This window comes from Symphalangus syndactylus, chromosome 7 (genome assembly GCF_028878055.3).
Source record: "Symphalangus syndactylus isolate Jambi chromosome 7, NHGRI_mSymSyn1-v2.1_pri, whole genome shotgun sequence".
Classification (NCBI taxonomy): domain Eukaryota; kingdom Metazoa; phylum Chordata; class Mammalia; order Primates; family Hylobatidae; genus Symphalangus; species Symphalangus syndactylus.
Genome location: NC_072429.2, coordinates 98,890,514 through 98,912,577, shown reverse-complemented (window position 1 = coordinate 98,912,577; position 22,064 = coordinate 98,890,514). Strand labels below are relative to the sequence as shown.

Genomic DNA, 22,064 nt, shown 5'->3' with positions numbered 1-22,064 from the left:
ATAATTCGCATTTGATTTTTTGGGTACGTTTCAATGTATAATTTGATAATTATGTAATACTGACAATGAATGCCTCTCTAGACTCATCATTAACTATTATATAAGGAGAACTTTGTGTAATAAGTCATTACTTTGAAAAAGAATCAAGTTTGGTAATTCTGAAAAGTAAGGATTTTTTTTTTTTTTTTTTTTTTTGAGACAGAGTCTCACTCTGTTGCCCATGCTGGAGTGCAGTGGCACAGTCTCGGCTCACTGCAACCTCTGCCTCCCAGGTTCAAGCGATTCTCTTGCCTCATCGTCCCAAGTAGCTGGGACTACAGGCTCATGCCACCACATCCAGCTAATTTTTTTTTGGTATTTTTAGTAGAGACAGGGTTTCACTGTGTTAGCCAGGATGGTCTCGATCTTCTGACCTCGTGATCCGCCTGCCCCGGCCTCCCAAAGTGCTGGGATTACAGGCATGAGCCACTGCGCCTGGCCAAAAAGTGAGAAATTTTATCTGACATATTTTAATATGCTATTTTAAAACAAACTTATAAATTTGACCAATTTGAATTTTAGTCTTAGAATGAGCTATGAAAATCTAAATGATAAATCATTTTGTTATAAATTTAATTAAAGTTGTAGCACTGCACTTTAAATATAATTTAGCTATTGCTATTGCTACGCAGATTTCTGAAGGGAACTTCCATGAAGAAATATTCATGACATAATGATTATCCTTTTTTAAAACTTTTTATTTTGGAATAATTGGAGATTTACAGAAAAGTTGCAGAGATAGTAGAGAGAGTTCCTGTGTCCCTTAACTCAGCTTTACCTAATGCTAACATATTATTTATTTTTTTTGAAACAGAGTCTTGTTCTGTCGCCTAGGCTGAAGTGCAGTGGCGTGATCTCAGCTCACTACAACCTCTGCCTCCCAGGTTCAAGCAATTCTCCTGCCTCGGCCTCCCAAGTAGCTGGGACTACAGGTGCCCACCACCATGTCTAGCAATTTTTTTTAAATTTATTGTGGGTTTTTTTGAGATGGATTCTTGTTCTGTTGCCCAGGCTGGAGTGCAGTGGTGTGATCTCAGCTCACTACAACCTCCTCCTCCTGGGTTCCAGTGATTCTCCTGCCTCAGCCTCCCAAGTTGTTGGGATTAGGGGTGCCTGCCACCATGCCCAGTTAATTTTTTGTGTTTTTAGTAGAGATGGAGTTTCGCCACGTTGGCCAGGCTGGTCTTGAACTTCTGGCCTCAAGTGATCCGCCCACCTCAGCCTCCCAAAGTGCTGGGATTACAAGCATGAGCCACTGCACCCCTCCATTTTTTTTTTTTTTTTTTAATTTTTAGTAGTGATGGAGTTTTGCTATGTTGGCCAGGCTGGTCTCGAACTCCTAACCTCAGGTGATCTGCCCACCTCGGCCTCCCAAAGTGCTAGGATTACAGACATGAGCCACTGTGCCCAGCCGAGACTTTTGTTAAAATTAAGAGTTAATACATGTAAAGTGCTTGGCACAGGGCCTGGCCGAGCAGTGGTATGGGGTTGGCAAAACCTTCAGTGGGCTGCTGCCTAAAGCTGGGAGCCCAGCCATACTCTGTGACAGAGACCAGCTTGCATAAAACACAGGCCAAACAGGACTTTATTGGTAAATGGAGGGCAATCCATGACAATGACAGTGGCAGGTGATGCACCAGGCTTCCCCTTAGCACTGCCATGGCTTCTGCCACCTCCACCATGTTTATAGGCAAAAAGGGATACATTCCATGTGAAAAGAGTGTTTATATTTATTTGAATCCATAAAAATTTAAAGAAATATAATGTGTCTATTATAATCTATGTCACTCCCTCTTGGAATGACTCCTTGATAACAGAAAAGGAGAATAGAGTCTGATTTGCATATTTCAGGCCTGAACCATGACAAGGTGGTCAGTCAGAGGGGCAGGGAATCAAAACAGTGCAGGTTTTTGGCAGAAAGAGTCAGTTTTGGACAAATTTAATTTAGAACTAAGTTATTCAAATTATTAATTTAAAATGAAAATTAAATTATTTACAGCAGGCCAGGCTTGGTGGCTCATGCCTGTAATCCCAGCACTTTGGGAGGTCGAGGTGGGCAGATCACTTGAGCTCAGGAGTTTGAGACCAGCCTGGGTGACATAGGGAAACCCCATCTTTACAAGAAATACAAACAAAATTAGCCGGGTGTGGTGGCACATGCTTGTAGTTCCGGCTACTTGGGAGGCTGAGGTGGAAGAATTGCTTGAGACTGGGAAGTGGACGTTGCAGTAAGCCAAGATTGCACCACTGCACACCAGGCTGGGTGACAGAGTGAGATCCTATCTCAAAAAAACAAAAACAGGCCGGGAGCGGTAGCTCACGCCTGTAATCCCAGCATTTTAGGAGGCCGAGGCAGGTGGATCACCTGAGGTCAGGGGTTCGACACCAGCCTGGCCAACATGGTGAAACCCCGTCTCTCTACTAAAAATACAACAGTTAGCCAGGCATGGTGGTGCACGCCTGTAGTCCCAGCTACTTGGGAGGCTGAGGCAGCAGAACCACTTGAATCCAGGAGGCAGAGGTTGCAGTGAGCCGAGATCACGTCACTGCACTCCAGCCTGGGTGACAGAATGAGACTCGGTCTCAAAAAAACAAACATACAAACAAACAAAATTATATATAGTCACCTAAGGGGAAATATCCACAAAGAAGCTGGGAGAAGGTTCTAGAGGTCCACTGTGGGCTTATTATTTTATTATATTTATAAATACCAGAAAATCTACATTAAGTTATACTTAATTTTTTTTGGAGAAAAAGAACATTCAAATGAAAGCTTGAGTTTTTTTTTTGAGACACAGAGTTTTGCTGTGTTGCCCAGGCTGGTCTCAAACTCCTAGACTCAAGCAATTGTCTCATCTCGGCCTCCCAAAATTCTGGGATTATAGGTGTGAGCCACTGTGCCTGGCCAAGATAATTCTCTTTTATTTTTGTTGTTGTTGGTTTTTTGTTTATTGAGATATTTCTTTAAAATATATATGTATTTTATTAAATCCTCTGGGATTATTAGCTACTTCAGTACAAATAATCAGGGGCTTAACTTACAAGTTCAACTTAAAAGCAACTTTATGAAGTTGTTGATTCACATACAGAAATTTGAGTTTACCTGAAATATTTTTAATGTAAACATTACAAGTATCTACAAATGGTCTTTATTAATGGATCCTGCTGTAAATGTACAAGAATTCTATAATATTTTTTACCCTTTACGTTTCCAGGTTCTAACTCCAAGACCTTTTCACAATCCTGAAAAGCGCTATTCCAGTTCTGTAATTTGATTTCTGCTTGAGCTCGATTGTTATAGGCAACTACAGTGGGAAGCGCTGATATGCTCCTAGAAAAGAAACAGTTACTGGCAACAAGCAAGCCTAAGGTAAACATAAGAATGTAGAGAAATTCAGCTTAAGTTATACATAAAACAATTATAACCTGTCTATGGGCTGAATCATATCCCCCAACATTCATATGTTGAAGTCCTAACCCCACAGTATCTCAGAACATGACTGTATTTGGAGATAGGGTCTTTAAAAAGCTAATTAAGGTGAAATGAAGTCATGAGAGGGGGCCCAGATCCCATTAAAGTGGTTTCCTTATAAGAAGATATTTGGACATACATGTATGGAGAGACTGTGAAGTCACAGGGAGAAGACGGCCACCTGCAAGCCAAGGAGAGAGGCCTAGAAAAAACCAACCCTGCTAGCTCCTTGATCTCAAACTTCCAGCCTCCAGAAGTGTGAGAAAAGAAACTTCTCTCGTTTAAGCCGCTCAGTCTGTGGTACTTTGTTACGGCAACCTTAGCAAACAAATACAGCCTATATTATCAAAAATAATAAAATGCAATTTTACAAGCATACTAAATCAATATTTAAACAGATGCTTAAATATCCAGTTAATAGCCTTAAAGTTAACTCAGGCTTTAGAGGCATTATGGGAATTTAAATACTCATAGATCTGGAATCTGAGCTTTAGTTACTAGAATAAAAAGTGAAGGTAGAAAAAGATAAATACCTATAGATCACCTTAAAAAAACCGTTGATGTAAGTTAACATCAAATATCAAGTATGAAACACATTTTTTTGAAGCCAGACATGGTGGCTCACCCCTGTAATCTCAGCACTTTGGGGGACCGAGGTGACAGCATGGCTTGAGGCCAGGAGGGGTCAAGACCAGCCTGGGCAACATCGTGAGAGCCTGTCTCTACAAAAAATACAAGAGAAAATTATCCAGGTGTGGTGGCTCACACCTGTAGTCCCAGCTATTCTCAGGAGGCTGAGGTGGGAGGATCCCTTAAGCCCAGGAGTTTGAGGCTGCAGTGAGCTATGATCACTCCACTGCACTCTTGCCTGGATAACAGAGTGAGACCCTGTCTCAAAAAAAAAAAAAAAAAAAAAAAAAAAAAAAGAATCTGCCCAAGGTCAGAAAGTGGTAGTCTGAATTCCCTTAACCATCATACTATGCTGCTTTAATTCTTCAACTATATGACTCCTCAAAAAAGAAGAAAAGAGTTTTATAACCTGTAATAGACAAGAGAATCTCTAGTATAAATCTACAAGAAAAGAAAGAACAGTCATCAAGGCTGACATCCACCTGCCTGAACAGGGGAGGCTGTACTGAATGAATGATCCATCATATATCCTCTTTACCTCGTGTCTTCATTTAAACAATCTGAGAAAACTTCTTTAGAGACACCAACAACATTGAAAAAAATCTTATTTCCAAAGGTGGAAAAAAGATTGTACAGAGTTTAGTGCTAAGGTAGCATTAGTGATTCTATAAGAACAGTTTATCTGTAACAACATTTTAAAAACTTAGTCTACTTTTCTTAGGCTGTTAAGAACTTCAGAAGTTCATATACATATTTATCGAACATCTATTATGAACCAGGTACTTTGTTGGGCCTTGGGGATACAATGGTGTAAAAATCCTTGACAAATGGGTTCTGCTCTTACAAATCTTAAATTCTAGTTATTATCAAATCACACAAGCTTAAATTATACTTCTGACAAGTGCTACAAAGGAGAGGTAAGACTGCTATAAGAGCCTATAAATTGGGAGGTGAGGTGGGTAGGGTGGGATGGAGATTTAACCTAGTTTGAAAGGTCAAGTAAGACTTCTCCAAAGAAGTAAGGTGAAGACTAAGATCTGAAGGATAAATCAGAATTAATTAGATAATGGGAGGAGGGAAGAGCATTTTTTTTTCTTAATTTTCTTTTCTCTTTTAAAGGCTAGTCAAGTGAAACGGTGGGAGTGGAGAAGGAACAAGGAAATCTGTAACTGGTTGTGATCAATTACTTGTAAACACCACTGTACTCAGACCAGCCATGGGAAAAGCATTTTTGATGGAGGACCCAGCATGTGCAAAGGCCCTGTGGTAGGAAGGAGCACCAAAGTACTAGAATTAAATCCAGGCAGTCTACAATGGAACCCAAGTTATCACTTCTATATCATATGGGCCTTCTGTTGAATTGCTGTCAGATGGCTTCTATTTTCTCTGCAAGATAGGAAGTTAAGTCCTCTGTCAAAAGTAGGAGTGGAGTGGGAGCTTAGAGGTTTGAGAAAAGTATTGAAAAAATAGGAGAAACACAAGTGAATATATGATAAATCACAAGTACAATACATTGGGAGATTCTGACATAGATTTTTGCTTATATTGTTTCAACAATTAAAACATTATCATTTTTTAAAAGGCAAGTTTAAACCCCAACAAACATCTGCTCACCTGGTATAATACATCACTGCTTCTTCATAATCTCCCGAGTTGAAAGCTTCATTTCCTTTCTCCTTTTCACGAGTGGCAAGAAAATCCTTTTCTTTCTCAGTTAGACCTAGAAATACATGTTATCTGCTATATGTAAACATATAATTTAACAGAATTTTAAAAATTTAAATCTAAGAATGCTTATTTTAACAGAAGCAGAAGAAAGCGGAAAGATCATAAAATAAACAAAAGAAAATAAAAGGTTCCCCAAGCTTAGGGATGTTTTCTTTTTAAATCATTCACAAGTTTTGAGGATTCAGAATTTTTATAATGATTGATTTTGTTTCACTTTATAGGTGCTAGCCCAATAAACTGCCCCATCTTCTTGTTTTGAAGCAAAAAGAAAACAATTTGAGGAATTTGGAGGAAAAAGAGGATTGGAAAAAAAGGAATTAAAAACAAATGAATTACAGTAAGAAAAATAGGTTTATATTTTAAAGCCTTACTACATTTAAAAATTAAGTGGGTAAAAGAGAGAAGTGAATTTGTTGAGTGGTCAAATGTAAGAGAAAATCCATAAACTTTTCATGGTAATCTGTGCAGTACTCAAAGACAATGTCTTCTAGATTGACACTTTTTATTATAAATGAAAAACTTTAAAGACTACTAAATTATTTTTTTTTCTCCAATTACCTGCTGTATCTATTCTTGTCTCAATTTTAGACAAGTGTGACTTGTCTACTACCGTCTTTTCTTTGTAATCTTCATCAATTTTTAAACACTCCTTCTCCACGTCAAATCTTAAATGAAAGAACAATAAAAACCAAAAAAAGTACAATACAGGCAAGAAAATAAATTTATTATTGATATTCTTATATTTGTACAAGTATGCCTTTGGATACATATTCAAAAATATGTAGTAAGTTTATAGTTCAAGTCATCTGAGTTCCTTCTTAAGAAAACATACAATTTAGTGAGAACTTAAACGTTAATCAAATCTAAACCGGTCAGAACTTTGAAATTAAAATTCTGACTAACTTATCTCAATTTTAAATTTTTGTTCCTTTTTAGTTTGGATGGGTATAAAAATTACATTAGCTTTTTTTATTGGCTTTATAAAAAAAAAAGGATGTAGTAGTTTTTTATGTACTGAAAAAGACATCAAAAGTGCTGAGGCCAGATCTTCTCAGTACTCTATTGAAGTAATTTGGTATTCTTGACATGTTCAGGTTTATAATAATTATTTAAGAAATTATTGCAGTATTTTGTGGTGATAACTTTTTTAGTGACACATTTTATATAAAGACATGTAAAACATACTTATCCCATTCTGCATAATCCCTTGGAGTTTTCTTTTTAGTTGGTCTTTTAGAATATTTTTCCTAAAAGAATAAAATCATATTTTATGAGACATATTTAATATAAGATTATCAGGTTTTACTGTAAATGCAATGGAAAGTATTGGGTTAAGATATACAAATGGAGGCCGGGTGCGGTGGTGACTCATGCCTGTAATACCAGCACTTTGGGAGGCTGAGGTGGACAGATCACTTGAGGCCAGGAGTTCCAGACCAGCCTGGCCAACATGGTGAAACCCCGTCTCTACTAAAAATACAAAAATTAGCTGGGCATGGTGGCCCACGCCTGTAATCCCAGATACTTGGAGGTTGAGGCATGAGAATTGCTTGAACCTGGGAGGTGGAGGTTGCAGTGAGCAGAGATCAAGCCACTACATTCCAGCCTGGGTGACAAAGAGAAACTGTCTCAAAAAAATAAAAATAAAATAAAGATATACAAATGGAATGGATAAGAAAAATAGGTACCCTGGAAGTTATAATAACTTCAGTATTATAGTTATTAACATATTAATATACAGGATGTAAAAGAAAGAATTTTAAATTTGTAGTTAATTCTGGGGACAATCTATAGGTTTTTAAGTATATATATATAAAATTTTAAAACTTATGTGTGAATATGATTATTACTGATTTTCTTATAATAAAAAAGTACTAAATTCTGATTCATTCTTTTCAAACCTAGGCATTGGAGAAACAAGAATAATTGCTATATTAGTCAGAAGTTTGCAATGACAGTAATCTGATTTGGAATAATTACATTAAAAAAGAAGAAATTATCAGCTTATATAACTAAACTGATGGAAGGGCAGGGGTACTGCTGGATGAGGGGATTCCTATGCCCTTTCTCCAGCTCTCCCTGCCCCTCCCAGGCTCTGCTCCTCTCTACCTACTGATTTCACTTTCCCTGATGGGTACTTGCTTTCTCCATGTGGCAGGAAACATCGCCACAAGCATTCTGAAATTATAACCTCACAGCTCTCTCCACCAGAGGAAGAGGAGAGTGACTCTTCTCTCCATCTTCAGTTAGAGAAATTCCAAGGAAGGACTGATTGGCTAGCTTGGGTCATGGGCCCATCCTGACCAAGCACTAACAGTGGCCCAAAGTAGCCACATTCCCACTGCTAAAGACAGAGGGCAGGTTCTGCACCAGAACAGAATGAGAGAAAGGCAAACAATAGCCATAATGCTCACAAATAATCAGTCTCCCAGAGAGGGTACAATTTTTTGCTAGATAAGTACTAAGGAATATTAACTTTAAAATATTTATCTATATCATCTGAAGAAAGGGAAGTATAGCAGAATTTATAATAATAAAGTAGGTACTGATTTGTTTTTAAACTATTACATATCTTCATTCTCATTAGGCTCAAGTTTGCTAATAGCAATACTAGTAACTATATAAACTACATAAATGAGTACTATGCAGTCCTTACAGGCTCAAAAAGTATCATTTGATGCTTGAACTCGATTTCCTGCTCATAAAGACAATGTTCTCAATGCTAAGATGATGCTATGGGTTGAATTGTGTTTCCAAAAACAATATGATGAAGTCCTAACCCCTGGTACCTGTGAATGAGACCTTACTTGGAAACAGGGTCTTTGCAATGTAATCAAGTGAAGATGAAGTCATTAGGTTGGGCCCTAATCCAGTATGACTGTGTCCTTATACAAAGAGGAGAAGTTCCAATAAAAAGGAAGCTAGCAGTGTTGAAATGAAAACAGAACTTAGAGTTGTGCCACTATAAGCCAAGGAAGGCCAGGGCTTCCAAAAGCTGGAAGAGCCAAGGAAGGATCTTCCCTTCCAGGTTTTGGAGGAAGCAAGGCCCTGCTAATACCTTGATTTTGTACTTCTAGCCCCTAGAACTGTGAAAGAATACATTTCTGTTGTTTTATGCCAACCACTTCCTGTGGTGTTACAGCAGCCCTAGGAAACTAATACAAGTGGTATTACTTAGTTTCAAAAATGCACTGATTCGAAATCAGGGGTATTTAATATTCATACGTGGCTCTCAAATACCTACCTGTGACAAAAAATATCCCCCTTTAGGGATCAAGAAATGGACATGAATTGGCTTGACTGTGGTAAGCATTTCAAAATGTGTAGCTATATCAAAACATCACACTGCACACCATAAATACATCTAAGTTTTATCAATTATAACTGAATAAAGAAGAAGAAAATTTTCAATAAATAAAAAAATGAATGTGGAGCAATAAAAGTCTCAAGACATGGACTCAGTATGTGGGATAAAATCTAATGTGTAATATTATATTTGGATATTTTAAGAAGGCAATGCTCCCTGACTTTGAAGGGTTGGGACATGTGCCTTCTATATATTCTCATAACACTGCATATTTACTGTCATAATCCATTATATGCTACATCAGTGGGGCTCAAACTTTTCAGTATCATGACACTCTCGCAGTCCTCAAAATTATTGGTCATTGGAGTTATACAGATTTTCCAAATATTCACAGATTTCATTATGCAATTTTAAAAATCACAATTTGTTAATATCTGCATAGAGCTCATCAAAAAAGACTTTCAAGTATGTTAAATAAAATTTATAGGAGGTCAATGATTTGGACTAAGCTCCTGCACTAGGCCCCAACAGACTTAAATATAGTCACTAGTGCTCAAGTTCCACATCACCAAACCAAAACTAAGTTGCTTATCTGACTGGAGAAATCAAGAGACAGAGATAATAGCCAAATTTCTGCTTTAACCCTTATAAGGAAAGTAACCTGTTGTTAAATAGTCTATTTTTTGTATCCCTTGTCCCTGCTCAAGCTACCTTACAAAAACCAGCTGTTCTGCCATGGCCATTGGAGCATATTTTCTAAATTTTTAGAGGAGATGCCATCCTGATTCATGAATTGTTAATAGAAGCCAATTAGATCTTGAAATTTGTTGTAATTTTGTCCTTTGACAAGTATCCCCCTTAAGGGCTTTCTTCTGTCGCAAGCAGATATTTGAGAAACACATAGTATCTAAATTATTAGATATTATTATATTATACTAAATATTTAATACCTTAAGCCCTAATTTGCACTTTGTTTTTAGAGACAGGGTCTTGCTCTGTTGCCCAGACTCGAGTACAGTGGTGTCATCATGGCTCACTGCAGCCTTGACCACTAGGGCTCAAGCAATCCTCTTACCTCAGTCTCCTGAATAGCTAGAACTAGAACTACAGGCATGTGCCACCACACCATGCTAATTGAAAAAAAAAAAATGTTTTGTAGAGATGGGGTCTCACTATGTTGCCCAGGCCTCGAACTCCTGGGCTCAAGTGATCCACCCACCTTGGCCTCCCAAAGTGCTGGGATTACAGGCATGAGCCACTGCCCCCCTTGCCTGGACCTAATTTGCACCTGAAAGCTCAGATTTTCTTACTAGCAACAAATACTGTGAGTTGTTTTCCTTAAAGTGACAGGCCTCCTTCATTCACTTCCAACAAAACTTTTGCCAAAATCCTAAGTCTGAATAATGACAGTTTGTCAACCATTATTTCAAGTAAAAACAGCATTCCAGGAAAACATGGCTATGCATCATATCATAACCATCATATTTGACTATGCAGGGAAGTGCTTTCTGTATACGTCTCACTTTCTCACGCAAAATACTAAAATGACATGTCCTGGAAGTTCAAGATCTAACAAAGTAAATATTCTATTATTTTATCAAAGGTATTTTTAAGTAAAATTGGAATTTGTTTTTACTGTATATACAACATGGTGCCTGCCTTGCTTCATGTTAAAGCGATAGCAGCTTTATCCTCAGGGCAAATACCAACACAGTGACAAGGACAAAGCATTAGTATTATTTTCAAAATAGCACTGACTTTCTGAACCCCCTGGAAGAATCTCTGGGACTTCAAGGGCTTCCTAGACCATACTTTAAGAACTACTGTACCACTAGTGCATCCACCCCATTGCTCCCTCAGCAATGCTTGTTGATTGTTATATTTTCAGGGCACAGTCTTAGTACACAGGGACTATTATTATTATTATTATTATTTTGAGATGGAGTCTCACTCTTTCCCCCAGGCTGGAGTGCAGTGGTGTGATCTCAGCTCACTGCAACCTCTGCCTCCCAGGTTCAAGCGATTCTCCTGCCTCAGCCTTCCAAATAGCTGTGATTACAGGGGCCCGCCACCATGCCTGGCTAATTTTTGTATTTTTAGCAGAGATGGGGTTTCACCACGTTGGCCCGGCTGGTCTTGAACTCCTGACCTCAAGTGATCCACCCGCCTCGGCTTTCCAAGATGCTGGGATTAGAGGCGTGGGCCAGCAGGCCCAGACTTTTTTTTTTTTTTTTTTTTTTTGAGACAGAGGAGACGACCTCAGCTCACTGCAACCTCCATCTCCTGGGTTCAAGCAATTCTCATGCCTCAGCCTCCCAGGAAGCTGGGATTACAGGCACACGCCACCATGCCTGGCTAATGTTTTTGTATTTTTAGTAGAGATGGGGTTTCACCATGTTGGCCAGGCTGGTCTCGAACTCCTGGCCTCAAGTAATCCATCCACCTCAGCCTCCCAAAGTGCTGGGATTACAGGCGTGAGCCACTGTGCCTGGCCAACTATTCAATAAATACAATTTCATTGATTGCAGATAGTGGCATCCTCACCAGATTACTATACACCTCCATTACCTGCATAATTCCTAATGAGGAGTAAAAAGATCCAGGAAGGTAAATTATCAGAGAGCAGAGTGATGAAGAGCCATGGATGTTTTAAAAATAAAATTGATTCAAAGAAAAGATGAGAATAACAAGAATAAGTTAACCTAGAACGAAAAGGCTTGGGGAGTCATCTGAGATGGATGCCAGGAACCCCAGTTTCAACCTAAAGTTAAATAGAATGGGCCTGGAACTTCAACAGGCCCCTTCTCTATGGAGCCCACAGATTAAAAAGGAGAGGTCTATGTGACAAAATAGGGACCAACCACAGAGAAATGGGAATAAGGGGAAAAAATATGTACTAAATAGAGGAATGATATTTGTAAGTACTGAAAGTATCTGTTTACTGTTTTAAATCCATAATTAAATTATGTAACATGATATATCCTCTGTAGCCCTACTAGATATATACAGTTGTTCCCTGAAATTTTCACACACTGAATCAGACCTTTTGCTCTCATCAAAACTGGACGGAAGAGACAGGGTGTATAAAAAAAAAAAAGAAAGACTAAAGGCAGTAAATAAGTCCAAGATGCAAGACTTCAAAGGAAAAAACTGTTTCATTTTTATTTCCAAGTAATGAGATACTAAAGAACGTGATAGTTCCCAGCCGATAGTTCCCAGCCAGCTGAACAAACTCCCCAACTCTCCTAGAGGACATTACACGTAGGCTGCTCCAATTAAACTGAGATTGCCCCTTAATAAACAGCAGCAATCCTCTCCCGCTACCACCCACAAAGATATCAAAAAAGCCTACCTTGCCTACATGAAGACAGCTGTTTGAACCACGAACTGGAGGCAAATTATCTTTCATTGCTGGAAATGTCTCAGTTTCATGAAAGTGCATTTTATCTTCTTCTTTTTTAATTTCTGATACCCAACTCTGAGAATAGAGAAAAAGGTAAATATATAGTTTGAAATAATTATAACCAAGCATAAGAAAGAACTATAGTTGACCCTTGAATAATACAAGTTTGAACTGCATTGGTCCACTTATATGTGGATTTTTTTCAGTAAAAATATTGGAAAAATTTTTGGAGATTTGTGACAATTTGAAAAAACTCACAGATGAATTGAAATATCAAAAAAATTAAGATAAAGTTAGGCATTTCACGAATGCATAAAATATATGTAGATACTAGTCTGTTTTATCATTTACTACCATAAAGTATACACAAGTTATAAAAAGTTAAAATTTATCAAAACTTACCCACACAAACACTTACAGACCATAAATGGCACCATTCACAGTAAAGAGAAATGTAAAAAAAAAAGACATAAAGATGCAGTATTAAATCATAACTGCATAAAACTGACTGTAGTAGACACTATAATACGTAATAATTTCACAGCCACCTCTTGTTGCTATTGTGATAAGCTTAAGAGTTACAAGTATCTGTTTAAAATGCCTTGTGACACTAGTCATCTCTGCAGGAGCAGTTTGTCTCTAGTAAACTGTATCTTGCCATAAAAAGTGATCGCTCACAGTTCTCACATATTTTTATGATGTTTAGTGCAATACTGCAAACCTTAAATAACACCATGGGACCCATACGAAGTGTCACTAGTGATGCTGGAAGTGCTCCCAAGAAGCAGAGAGAACACATGGTATTACAAGAAAAAGTTGAATTGCTTGATATGTGCCAGAGATTAAGATCTGGCATAAGCTACAGTTGCAGTTGCCCATCATTTCAAAATAAATGAATCCAGAGTAAGGACCATTGAAAAAAAAAGAAAGAAATGAAAAAAAGAAGGAGAGGAGAGGGAGAGGAAAGGAGGAGGGAAAAGGAGAGGGGGGGGAGGGGGAGAGGGAGGGGGGTAGGGGGAAGGGGAGAGGGAGGAGAGGAGAGGAGAGGGAAATTTATGAGCCCATCATTGCATCACTGCGGCTACACCATCAGGTGCAAAGACTTTGCACTTCTTGTGAAATGCCTTTTTATCTTGTATTGAAAATGCAGCCTTCATGTGGGTGCAAGATTGATGTAAGAATGACATTCCTGGCTGGATGTGGTGGCTCACGCCTGTAATCCCAGCACTTTGGGGGGCTGAAGCAGGCAGATCACTTGAGGTCAGGAGTTCCAGACCAGCCTGGCCAACATGGTGAAACCCCCGTCTCTACTAAAATACAAAATTAGCCAGGCATGGTGGCGGGCACCTGTAATCCCAGCTACTGGGGAGGCTGAGGCAGGAGAATTGCTTGAACCTAGGAGGCGGAGGTTGCAGTGAGCCGAGATTGCACCACTGCACCCCAGCCTGGGCAACAGAGCAAGACTCAGTCTCAAAAAATAAATAAATAAATAAATAAATAAATAAATAAATAAATAAAGACATTCCTATAGACTCTAATATGATTCCAGAAAAAGCAAAGTCCTTATATGACAACTTAAAGCAAAAGGAAGATGATGGACCTATAAAGCTGAAGAAATGAATGCCAGCAAAGGGTGGTTTGAATTTTAGAAAAAGGTTTGGCTTTTAAAATGTCAAGAGAACAGGAAAAGCACCTTCTCCCAACCAAAAGGCAGCAGACAAGTTTCCACGCGCCATTGAGAAAATCACTAAAGAGAAAGAATATCTGTCTGAGCAGGTTTTTAATGCAGACAAAAGTGCTGTATTCTTGGAAAAAAAAAAATGCCACAAAGGATATTGATTAGTAAGGAACAGAAGCAAGCACCAGGATTTAAGCCAGGAAGGGGTAGGGAAACTTGACTATTTTGTGCAAACGCAGTTGGGTTTATGATCAGGACTGACCTTATTTGTAAAGCTGCTAACCCTCAAGCCTTGAGAGGAAAAGACAGATATCAGCTGCCATTCTTTTGGCTGTACAACAAGGAGGCCTGTTCAAGAACCCTTTTTCTGTATTGGTTACATCGATGCTTTGTTCCTGAAGTCAGGATGTACCTTGCCACTAAGGGACTGCCTTTTAAAGTTCTTTTGATGTTGGACAATGTCCCAGGCCATCCAGAACCCCATGAGTTCAAGACCAAAGGGGTCAAGTGGTCTACTTACCCCTAAACACAATCTCTCTAATTCAACCTCTAGATCGGGGGTCACAAAGATCTTTAAGAACTTTACTGCATGCTAGCCGGGTGCGGTGGCTCATGCCTGTAATCCCAGCACTTTGGGAGGCTGAGGCAGACGGATCACGAGGTCAGGAGATTGAGACCATTCTGGCTAACATGGTGAAACCCTGTCTCTACTAAAAATACAAAAAAAATTAGTCAGGCATGGTGGCGGGCGCCTGTAGTCCCAGCTACTCGGGAGGCTGAGGCAGAAGAATGGTGTCAACTTGGGAGGCAGAGCTTGCCGTGAGCTAAGATCGAGCCACTGCACTCTGGGCTGGGCGACAGGGCAAGACTCCATCTCAAAAAAAAAAAAAAAAAAGAACTTCACTGCATGCCCTTCTCTATGGAAAGGATTGTCAACACTACAGAAGAGAACCCTGATAGAACATCATGAATGTCTAGAAGGATTACACCATTGAAGATGCCATCATTATTACAGAAAAAGCCATTAAGCCAGGAGTGGTGGCACATGCACCTGTAGCCCCAATTAGGAGACTGAGGCAGGAGGATCGCTTGAGCCCAAGTTGTAGGCTGTACTGTGTGCTATGACCCTGCCTGTGAATAGCCATTGTTTTCCAGCCATGGCAACATGGCAAGATCCCATCTCCAAGCAAAAAAAAAGCCATGAAATAATAAATCCCTGCTAGAAAAAAACTGTCCAGATGTTGTCCAGGATTTCATAGGATTTACAATAGAGTAAATCAAGGAAATCATAAAAGAGATTATGAATATGCCAAAAAAAAGTTGGGGGTGAAGTGTTTCAAGATATGGAAGTTGGAGAAATTCAAGTGCTAACGCCCCACCACAGTAATCAACAGAAGATGACTTCATGAAGGTAAGTGCTTCTGAACCAGTGCCAGAAAATGAGAAGACATAGAAGAAGCAATGCCAGAAAATAAACTAACATTAGACAATCCGGCAGAAGGGCTCCAGTTACTCAATACTGTTTTTGACTTCTTTCACAACATCTACCCTCTGTGATACGGGGACTAAAACTAAAGCAAATGGTGGAAGAAGGATTGGTATCATATAGTAACATTTTTAGGGAAATGAAAAAGCAAAAGTCAGACAGAAATTATGATTGATTTCTATAAAGTTACACCAAGTTCACCTGCCTCTCCTTTCATCTCCTCCACCTCTTCCATCTCTGCTACCCTTGAGACAGCAAAACTAACCCCTCCTATGCCTCCTCCTCCTCAACCTACTTAACGTGATGATGACAAGGATAAAGACCTTTATGATGATCCACTTCCACTTAATGCATAGTAAATATATATTCTCTTCCTTATGATTTTCCTAATAACATTTTCTTTTCTCTAACTTAGTTTATTGTAAGAATACAGTATATAACCTATATAACATACAAAATATATGTTGATCAACTGTTTATGTTATTGGTAAGGCTTTCAGTCAATGACAGACTATCAATAGTTAAGTTTTGGGAGAGTCAAACGTTGTAAGTAGATTTTTGACTGTGTAGGGAGCCAGCGCCCCTAACTCCTTGTGTTGTTCAAGAGTCGGCTATATTTATCATAGTTTCCTATGAGTCAATTTTTTAGACAATGTGATCCATGCCATCCTCACTATCTGGAACATACTTCCTACCTTTTATTTTAAATTGTGGTAAATATGTATAACATAATGAAATTGGCCTACAGTTCAGTCTTGTTAAGTATATATACATTGTTGTTGCCTTTCTACTTTTATTTATCTTGCAAGACCTTATTCATCATTCTTTTCAGCAAGATTTCCCAGAACTTCCTAGTTGGGCTAAAAGTGCTTCTCCTCCGTAATACATTAGCATAAAGATTTAAAAATCATCTATTGTTAGTCTCTCTTCTTATACTGTAAATTCCTTGAGGGCAGGGCCTATGTCTTAATTTCATCTTTGTGATTCAGTGTCTGACATATAGTAGGTTCTTAACGTTTATTAAATTGTCACAGGTGCCAGAAAAAAAATTGAGTAAGAGATTTATTATCTGTGAAATTGTATTACTTATCCAGAAAAGATGTATTGAGGGTTCTAATATTTGTTAGACACTCTGAAAAGCACTGGGATACAGCAAAAAAAAACAACAACAACAACTATATTATCTGTTCTATCTGTATAGAAGGCAGGGAGGGTGAAAAGGGGCAAAGAGGAGAAATATGAGAAGAAAAAGAAAAGCAATAAGGTAACAAAGGTAAAAGATAAGAAGAAGACTTATAGAGGAGGAAGGGAGCAAGAAAGAATGGAGAAAAGGGGACAAGTGGCAAACAAAGTATGAAAGAAAGGCAAGTGAGAAGGAGACTAACTTGCGAACTGGCCAACAAGAGTTCTAGACCAGCCTGGACAACACAGAAAGACCCCTGTCTCTACAAAAAAAATTAGCTGAGTGTGGTGGTGAATGCCTGTAATCCCAGCTACTTGGGAGAATGAGGAGGATGACTTGAGCCCAAGAGTTCAAGGATGCAGTGAGCTATGATTGTGCCACTGCACTCCAGCCTGGGTGACAGAGCAAGACCCCATCTCGGAAAAAAAAAAAAAAAAAAAGAAGTGGTCAAGAAGAGCAAAGACACACAATGGGGAAAACATAGGCTCTTCAACTAAAATCAAGCTGTCTACATCCTGAAAACAAAGCCAAAAAGTCTGGACATAAAGTGTTATTTTTGACTGGTAGATTAATTACCATATTTTTGAGCTCAAGCCGATAAAATGACAAGGCTGAAAGTTTAAAAAGCAGCATTCTGAGTTACAGAATACATATACCTCAACATTGTTTTTAGATGTTTTAAAATTGTTTTTAACCCCAGAAAAATATAAGTAAAGTAAACCAAAAAAACTGGTTCTCTAGAATCTGTGAGATATATATTATATATGTACACACACATATATATACACATACATACACACACACATACACACACACACACACACATATATATATATATATTTTCTTTTTTTTAGGCAGAGTCTAGCTCTGTCTCCCAGACTGGATGGAGTACAGTGGTGCCATCTTTGCTCACTACAACCTCCACCTCCTGGGTTCAAGTGATTCTCATGCCTCAGCCTCCTGAGTAGCTGGGATTACAGGCATCCACCACACCTGGCTGATTGTTTGTATTTTTAGTAGAGACAGGGTTTCACCATGTTGGCCAGGGTGGTCTCGAACTCCTGACCTCAGGTGATCTGCCTGCCTCAGCCTCCCAAAGTGCTGGGATTACAGGCATGAGCCACTCGTGCCCAGCCCAAAAATAATTTCTTAAACAAAATGAAACTGAAGAAACTCTGAGAAAATATAAGTAAATATGTATCTGGTGGAGAGAAAACCTTCCTAACTATAAAAGCCAATGAAAAGATCTTAAAGAATAAAATTAAGAGGATAGCATAAAAATTTAAAAAAATAAAAAACACCACACACAACATTTAAAAGGTAAACAACAAGCTAGAGGAAAATTTACAATATACAGTACAGAACTCTTACAAAACAATGAGAAACACATTAATAGAAAAAAATGCAAAAATTAGCTGGGCGCAGTGGCACGTGCCTGTAATCCCAGCTACTCGGGAGGCTGAGGTGAGAGAATCACTTGAACTGGGGAGGCAGAGATTGCAGTGAGCCAAGATTGCATGACTGCGCTCTAGCCTGGGCGATAGAGCGAGACTCCGTCTCAGAAAAAAAAAAAAAAAAAGAAAAAGAAAAATCAATGAAGGGACTTCTTGTGGCCTGATGGAGTCAGGAATGGATTTATCCTCTTACCTAAATTCTAGAAAACTGGGTAAACTATATGGAGTGATGGTGTTCAGACGCTAGACAACAGGTGGCACAGGACAGTGATTCTTGAAAGAAGGGGGAACAAATGAGGTAAGCCCTACATTTGCTCCAACTCACTGCAGTTTCCAGGCTGCAGCACAGGAAAAGTACCCAAACAGAACCCTGTGGTCTTGCTGAATTCAGCAGACAAAGTTTGGACATTAGGGAGGCCAAGACTGTGAGGATTCGAGGGAAAAAATATCAGAAAGGAGGAAGCCATACAGAAAGAGAGCTCTAAAGATAACCTGAACAGCCTTGTATCTATTTGAAAAATTGAATTCATAGTTAAAATCTTTCCTACAAAGAAAATCCCAGGCCTATACAGTGTCAACAGTGAATTGAAAACATTTAAGAGAGAAATAATACCAACCATATACCAACTTTTTTAGAAAACAGAAGAGGAGAAAATAAATACTTCTCAACTCCTCCTATGAGGCCAGTATTACCCTGCTACCAAAACCAGACAGTGACATTACAGGAAAATAAAACTATTGGCCAATATCTCTCATGATCATAGACACAAAAATCCTTCGCAAAATTTTAGCAAATCAAATCCAGGAATATATTTGTAAAAGATATATCATGACCAAGTAGAGTTTATCCTGGAATGTAAGGTTGGTATAATATTTGAAAACAATCTACATAATTTACCTTATTAACAGACTACAAAGAAAATCATCTGTTCATCTCAATAAATGCAGAAAAAGCATTTCACAAAATTCAAAACCCATTCATGATAAAAATTCTCATCAAACAAGGAACAGAAGAAAACTTCAACTTGATAAAGGGCATCTACATAAAATTTAAAGCTAACATTATATTTCACAGTGAAAGTCAGAACGATTTCCCCATAAGACTGGGAAATAGGCAAGGATCTGCTCTTACCATTTCTACTGAACTGGAGGTTCTAGCCAGTTCGATAAAGCAAGTAAAAAAAAAAAAAAAAAAAAATAAATAAATAAAATAAATAAATAAATAAATGGCAGACTGGAAAAGAAGCACATCTCTTATTTTTCACAGATGGCATGATCCTGGAGGTAGAAAATCCAATGAATCTACAAAAACATTTCTAGAATCAATCTATGAATTTAACAAAATTGCAGGATATGAAGTCAATGTGAAAAAGCAATTAGATAAATATAAGCTTGTACAATTAAAAATTGAAATTAAAATTAGGTATCTAAAGTAGTCAAACTTATAGGAACAGCAATAGAATGGTGGTTGCTAGGGGACAGGGGAGTGGGGAAAATGGGGAGTTGTTGTTTAATGAGTACAGAGTTTGTTTTGCAGGATGAAAAAGTTCTGAAGAATGGTTGCACAACCATGTGAATATGCTTAACACTACTGAAGTGTACACTCAAAACTGGTTAAGATAATAAATTTTATGTAATACATATTTCACTATAATGAAAAAAACAAAATTTCATAACTGAGATGACAGGATGAGCAAAAAATTGAAATTACAAAAATGTTAACATTTATAATAGCATGAGCTACATATAATGCTTAGGAATAAGTTTAGCAAAAATATGCAAGAACTACATACTGAAAACTATAAGACATTGCTGTAAAAAAAATTAAAGACAAATGAATGAAGAAATATACAACGTTCATGGATCTGAAACCTCAATATTAAGATGTCAGTTCTTCCAAAATTGATCCATAAATTCAACACAATCCCAATTCAAACACAAGCAAGTTATTTTGTAATAAGCAAAAGACCTAGAATAGCCAAAACAACTTTTAAAAAGAACAAAGGTGGAAGACTTGTACTACCTCCAGCCTCTTTTTTTTTTTTCCAGCCTCTTATTACAGTAAGATTTCAAGAGTTACCGTAAAACTATTGCCATCAAGACAAGAAAGGAATGGAGTAAAGATGGACATTTAAAATAATGAAACAGGCTACCGTGGGCAGACTGCCTAGGGGGTAGCCTTGCTCATCAAGGAGTATAAAATAAATAAATAAATATAAGAAATAAAATAATGAAACAGAATTGAGAGAGTCAGAAATAGACCCACACATAAGAACAAATGATTCTTTTTTTCAGACAGTCTTGCTCTGTCATCCAGACCGGAGTTCAATGACACCATCTCAGCTCACTGCAACCTCTGCCTCCTGGGTTCAAGCAATTCTTGTGCCTCAGCCTCCTGAGTAGCTGGGACTACAGACACACACCACCACGCTCAGCTAATTTTTGGTATTTTGTAAAGATGGGGTTTTGCCACGTTGGCCAGGCTGGTCTTGAACTCCTAAACTCAAGTGATCCACCCGCCTCAGCCTCCCAAAGTGCTGGATTATAGGCGTGAGCCACTGTGCTCAGCCCAGTTTATTTTTTAAAAAAGATTTTTTATAGTTGAGGTCTTGCTGTGTTGTCCAGCCTAGAGTTAAGCAGCCATTCACAGGCTTGGTAATAGTGCATGATAGCCTAAAACTCCTGGGCTCAAGTGATCCCCTTGTCTCAGCCTCCAGAGAAACTGGGACTACAGGCATGCGCCACCACACCCAGCTTTGGTCAACTGATTTTTGACAATGGTACCAAGAAATTTAAAGATAATATTTTATTAAACAGTGCTTGAACACTTTTTCTTCAAACACCAATACAAAAATTAAAACTGATTGTACACCTAGATATAAGAATTAAAACTATAAACTTCCTCAGAGAAAAATTAGAGGTCCTGGATTAAACAAAGATTTCTTAGATAAAACATAAAAGCCCAAACAATAAAAAAAAGATTTCATCAAAAGTTAAAACTTTTACTCTTCCAAGGTACTGTTAAAAAAAAAAATGAAAAGAGGCCGGGCATGGTGGCTCACACCTGTAATCCCCGCACTTTGGGAGGCTGAGACGGGCAGATCACCTGAGGTTGGGAGTTCGAGACTAGCCTGACCAACATGGAGAAACCTCGTCTCTACTAAAAATACAAAATTAGCTGGGTGTGGTGGCACATGCCTGTAATCCCAGCTACTCAGAAGGCTGAGGCAGGAGAATTGCTTGAACCTGGGAGGTGGAGGTTGCGATGAGCTGAGACTGCACCATTGCACTCCAGCCTGGGCAACAAGAGCAAAGCTCTGTCTCAAAAAAAAAAAAAGAAAAAGAAAAGATGGGTGGGCATGGTGGCTCATGCTGTAATCCCAGCACTTTGAGGGGCCAAAGCAGCCCAGGAGTTCAAGACTAGGCTGGACGACATAGTGAAGCCCTGTCTCTACAAACAATTAAAAAAAAAAATAGCCAGGTGTGGTGGTACACACCTGTGGTCCCAGCTACTCTGGAGGCTGAAGTGGGAGCATCGCTTGAGTCTGGGAGGTCAAGGCTGCAGTGAGCCATGATAGTGCCACTGCACTCCAGCCTGGGCAACAAAGCAATGTATCTGATAAAGAACAATTATTTGGCAACTCACTAAGAACACAAGGCAATTTTTTTTTTAACGGGCAAAGG

The 22,064-nt window shown here is 38.5% G+C and overlaps 1 protein-coding gene across 2 annotated transcripts in view; it reads right to left on the bottom strand.

Annotated features, from left to right (window-relative positions):
- The window catches only part of SPAG1 (sperm associated antigen 1), an 83,917-nt gene that overhangs the window by 51,061 nt on the left and 10,792 nt on the right, over positions 1-22,064 (bottom strand). For both annotated transcript variants that reach the window (XM_055286887.2, XM_055286888.2), the window contains exons 4-8: positions 12,529-12,654; positions 7,055-7,116; positions 6,428-6,534; positions 5,756-5,861; positions 3,240-3,370 (exon numbers count right to left, since the gene is read on the bottom strand). In XM_055286887.2, coding sequence (XP_055142862.1) covers positions 3,240-3,370; positions 5,756-5,861; positions 6,428-6,534; positions 7,055-7,116; positions 12,529-12,654 — 532 coding nt within the window. The remainder of the gene's footprint in view (positions 1-3,239; positions 3,371-5,755; positions 5,862-6,427; positions 6,535-7,054; positions 7,117-12,528; positions 12,655-22,064) is intronic.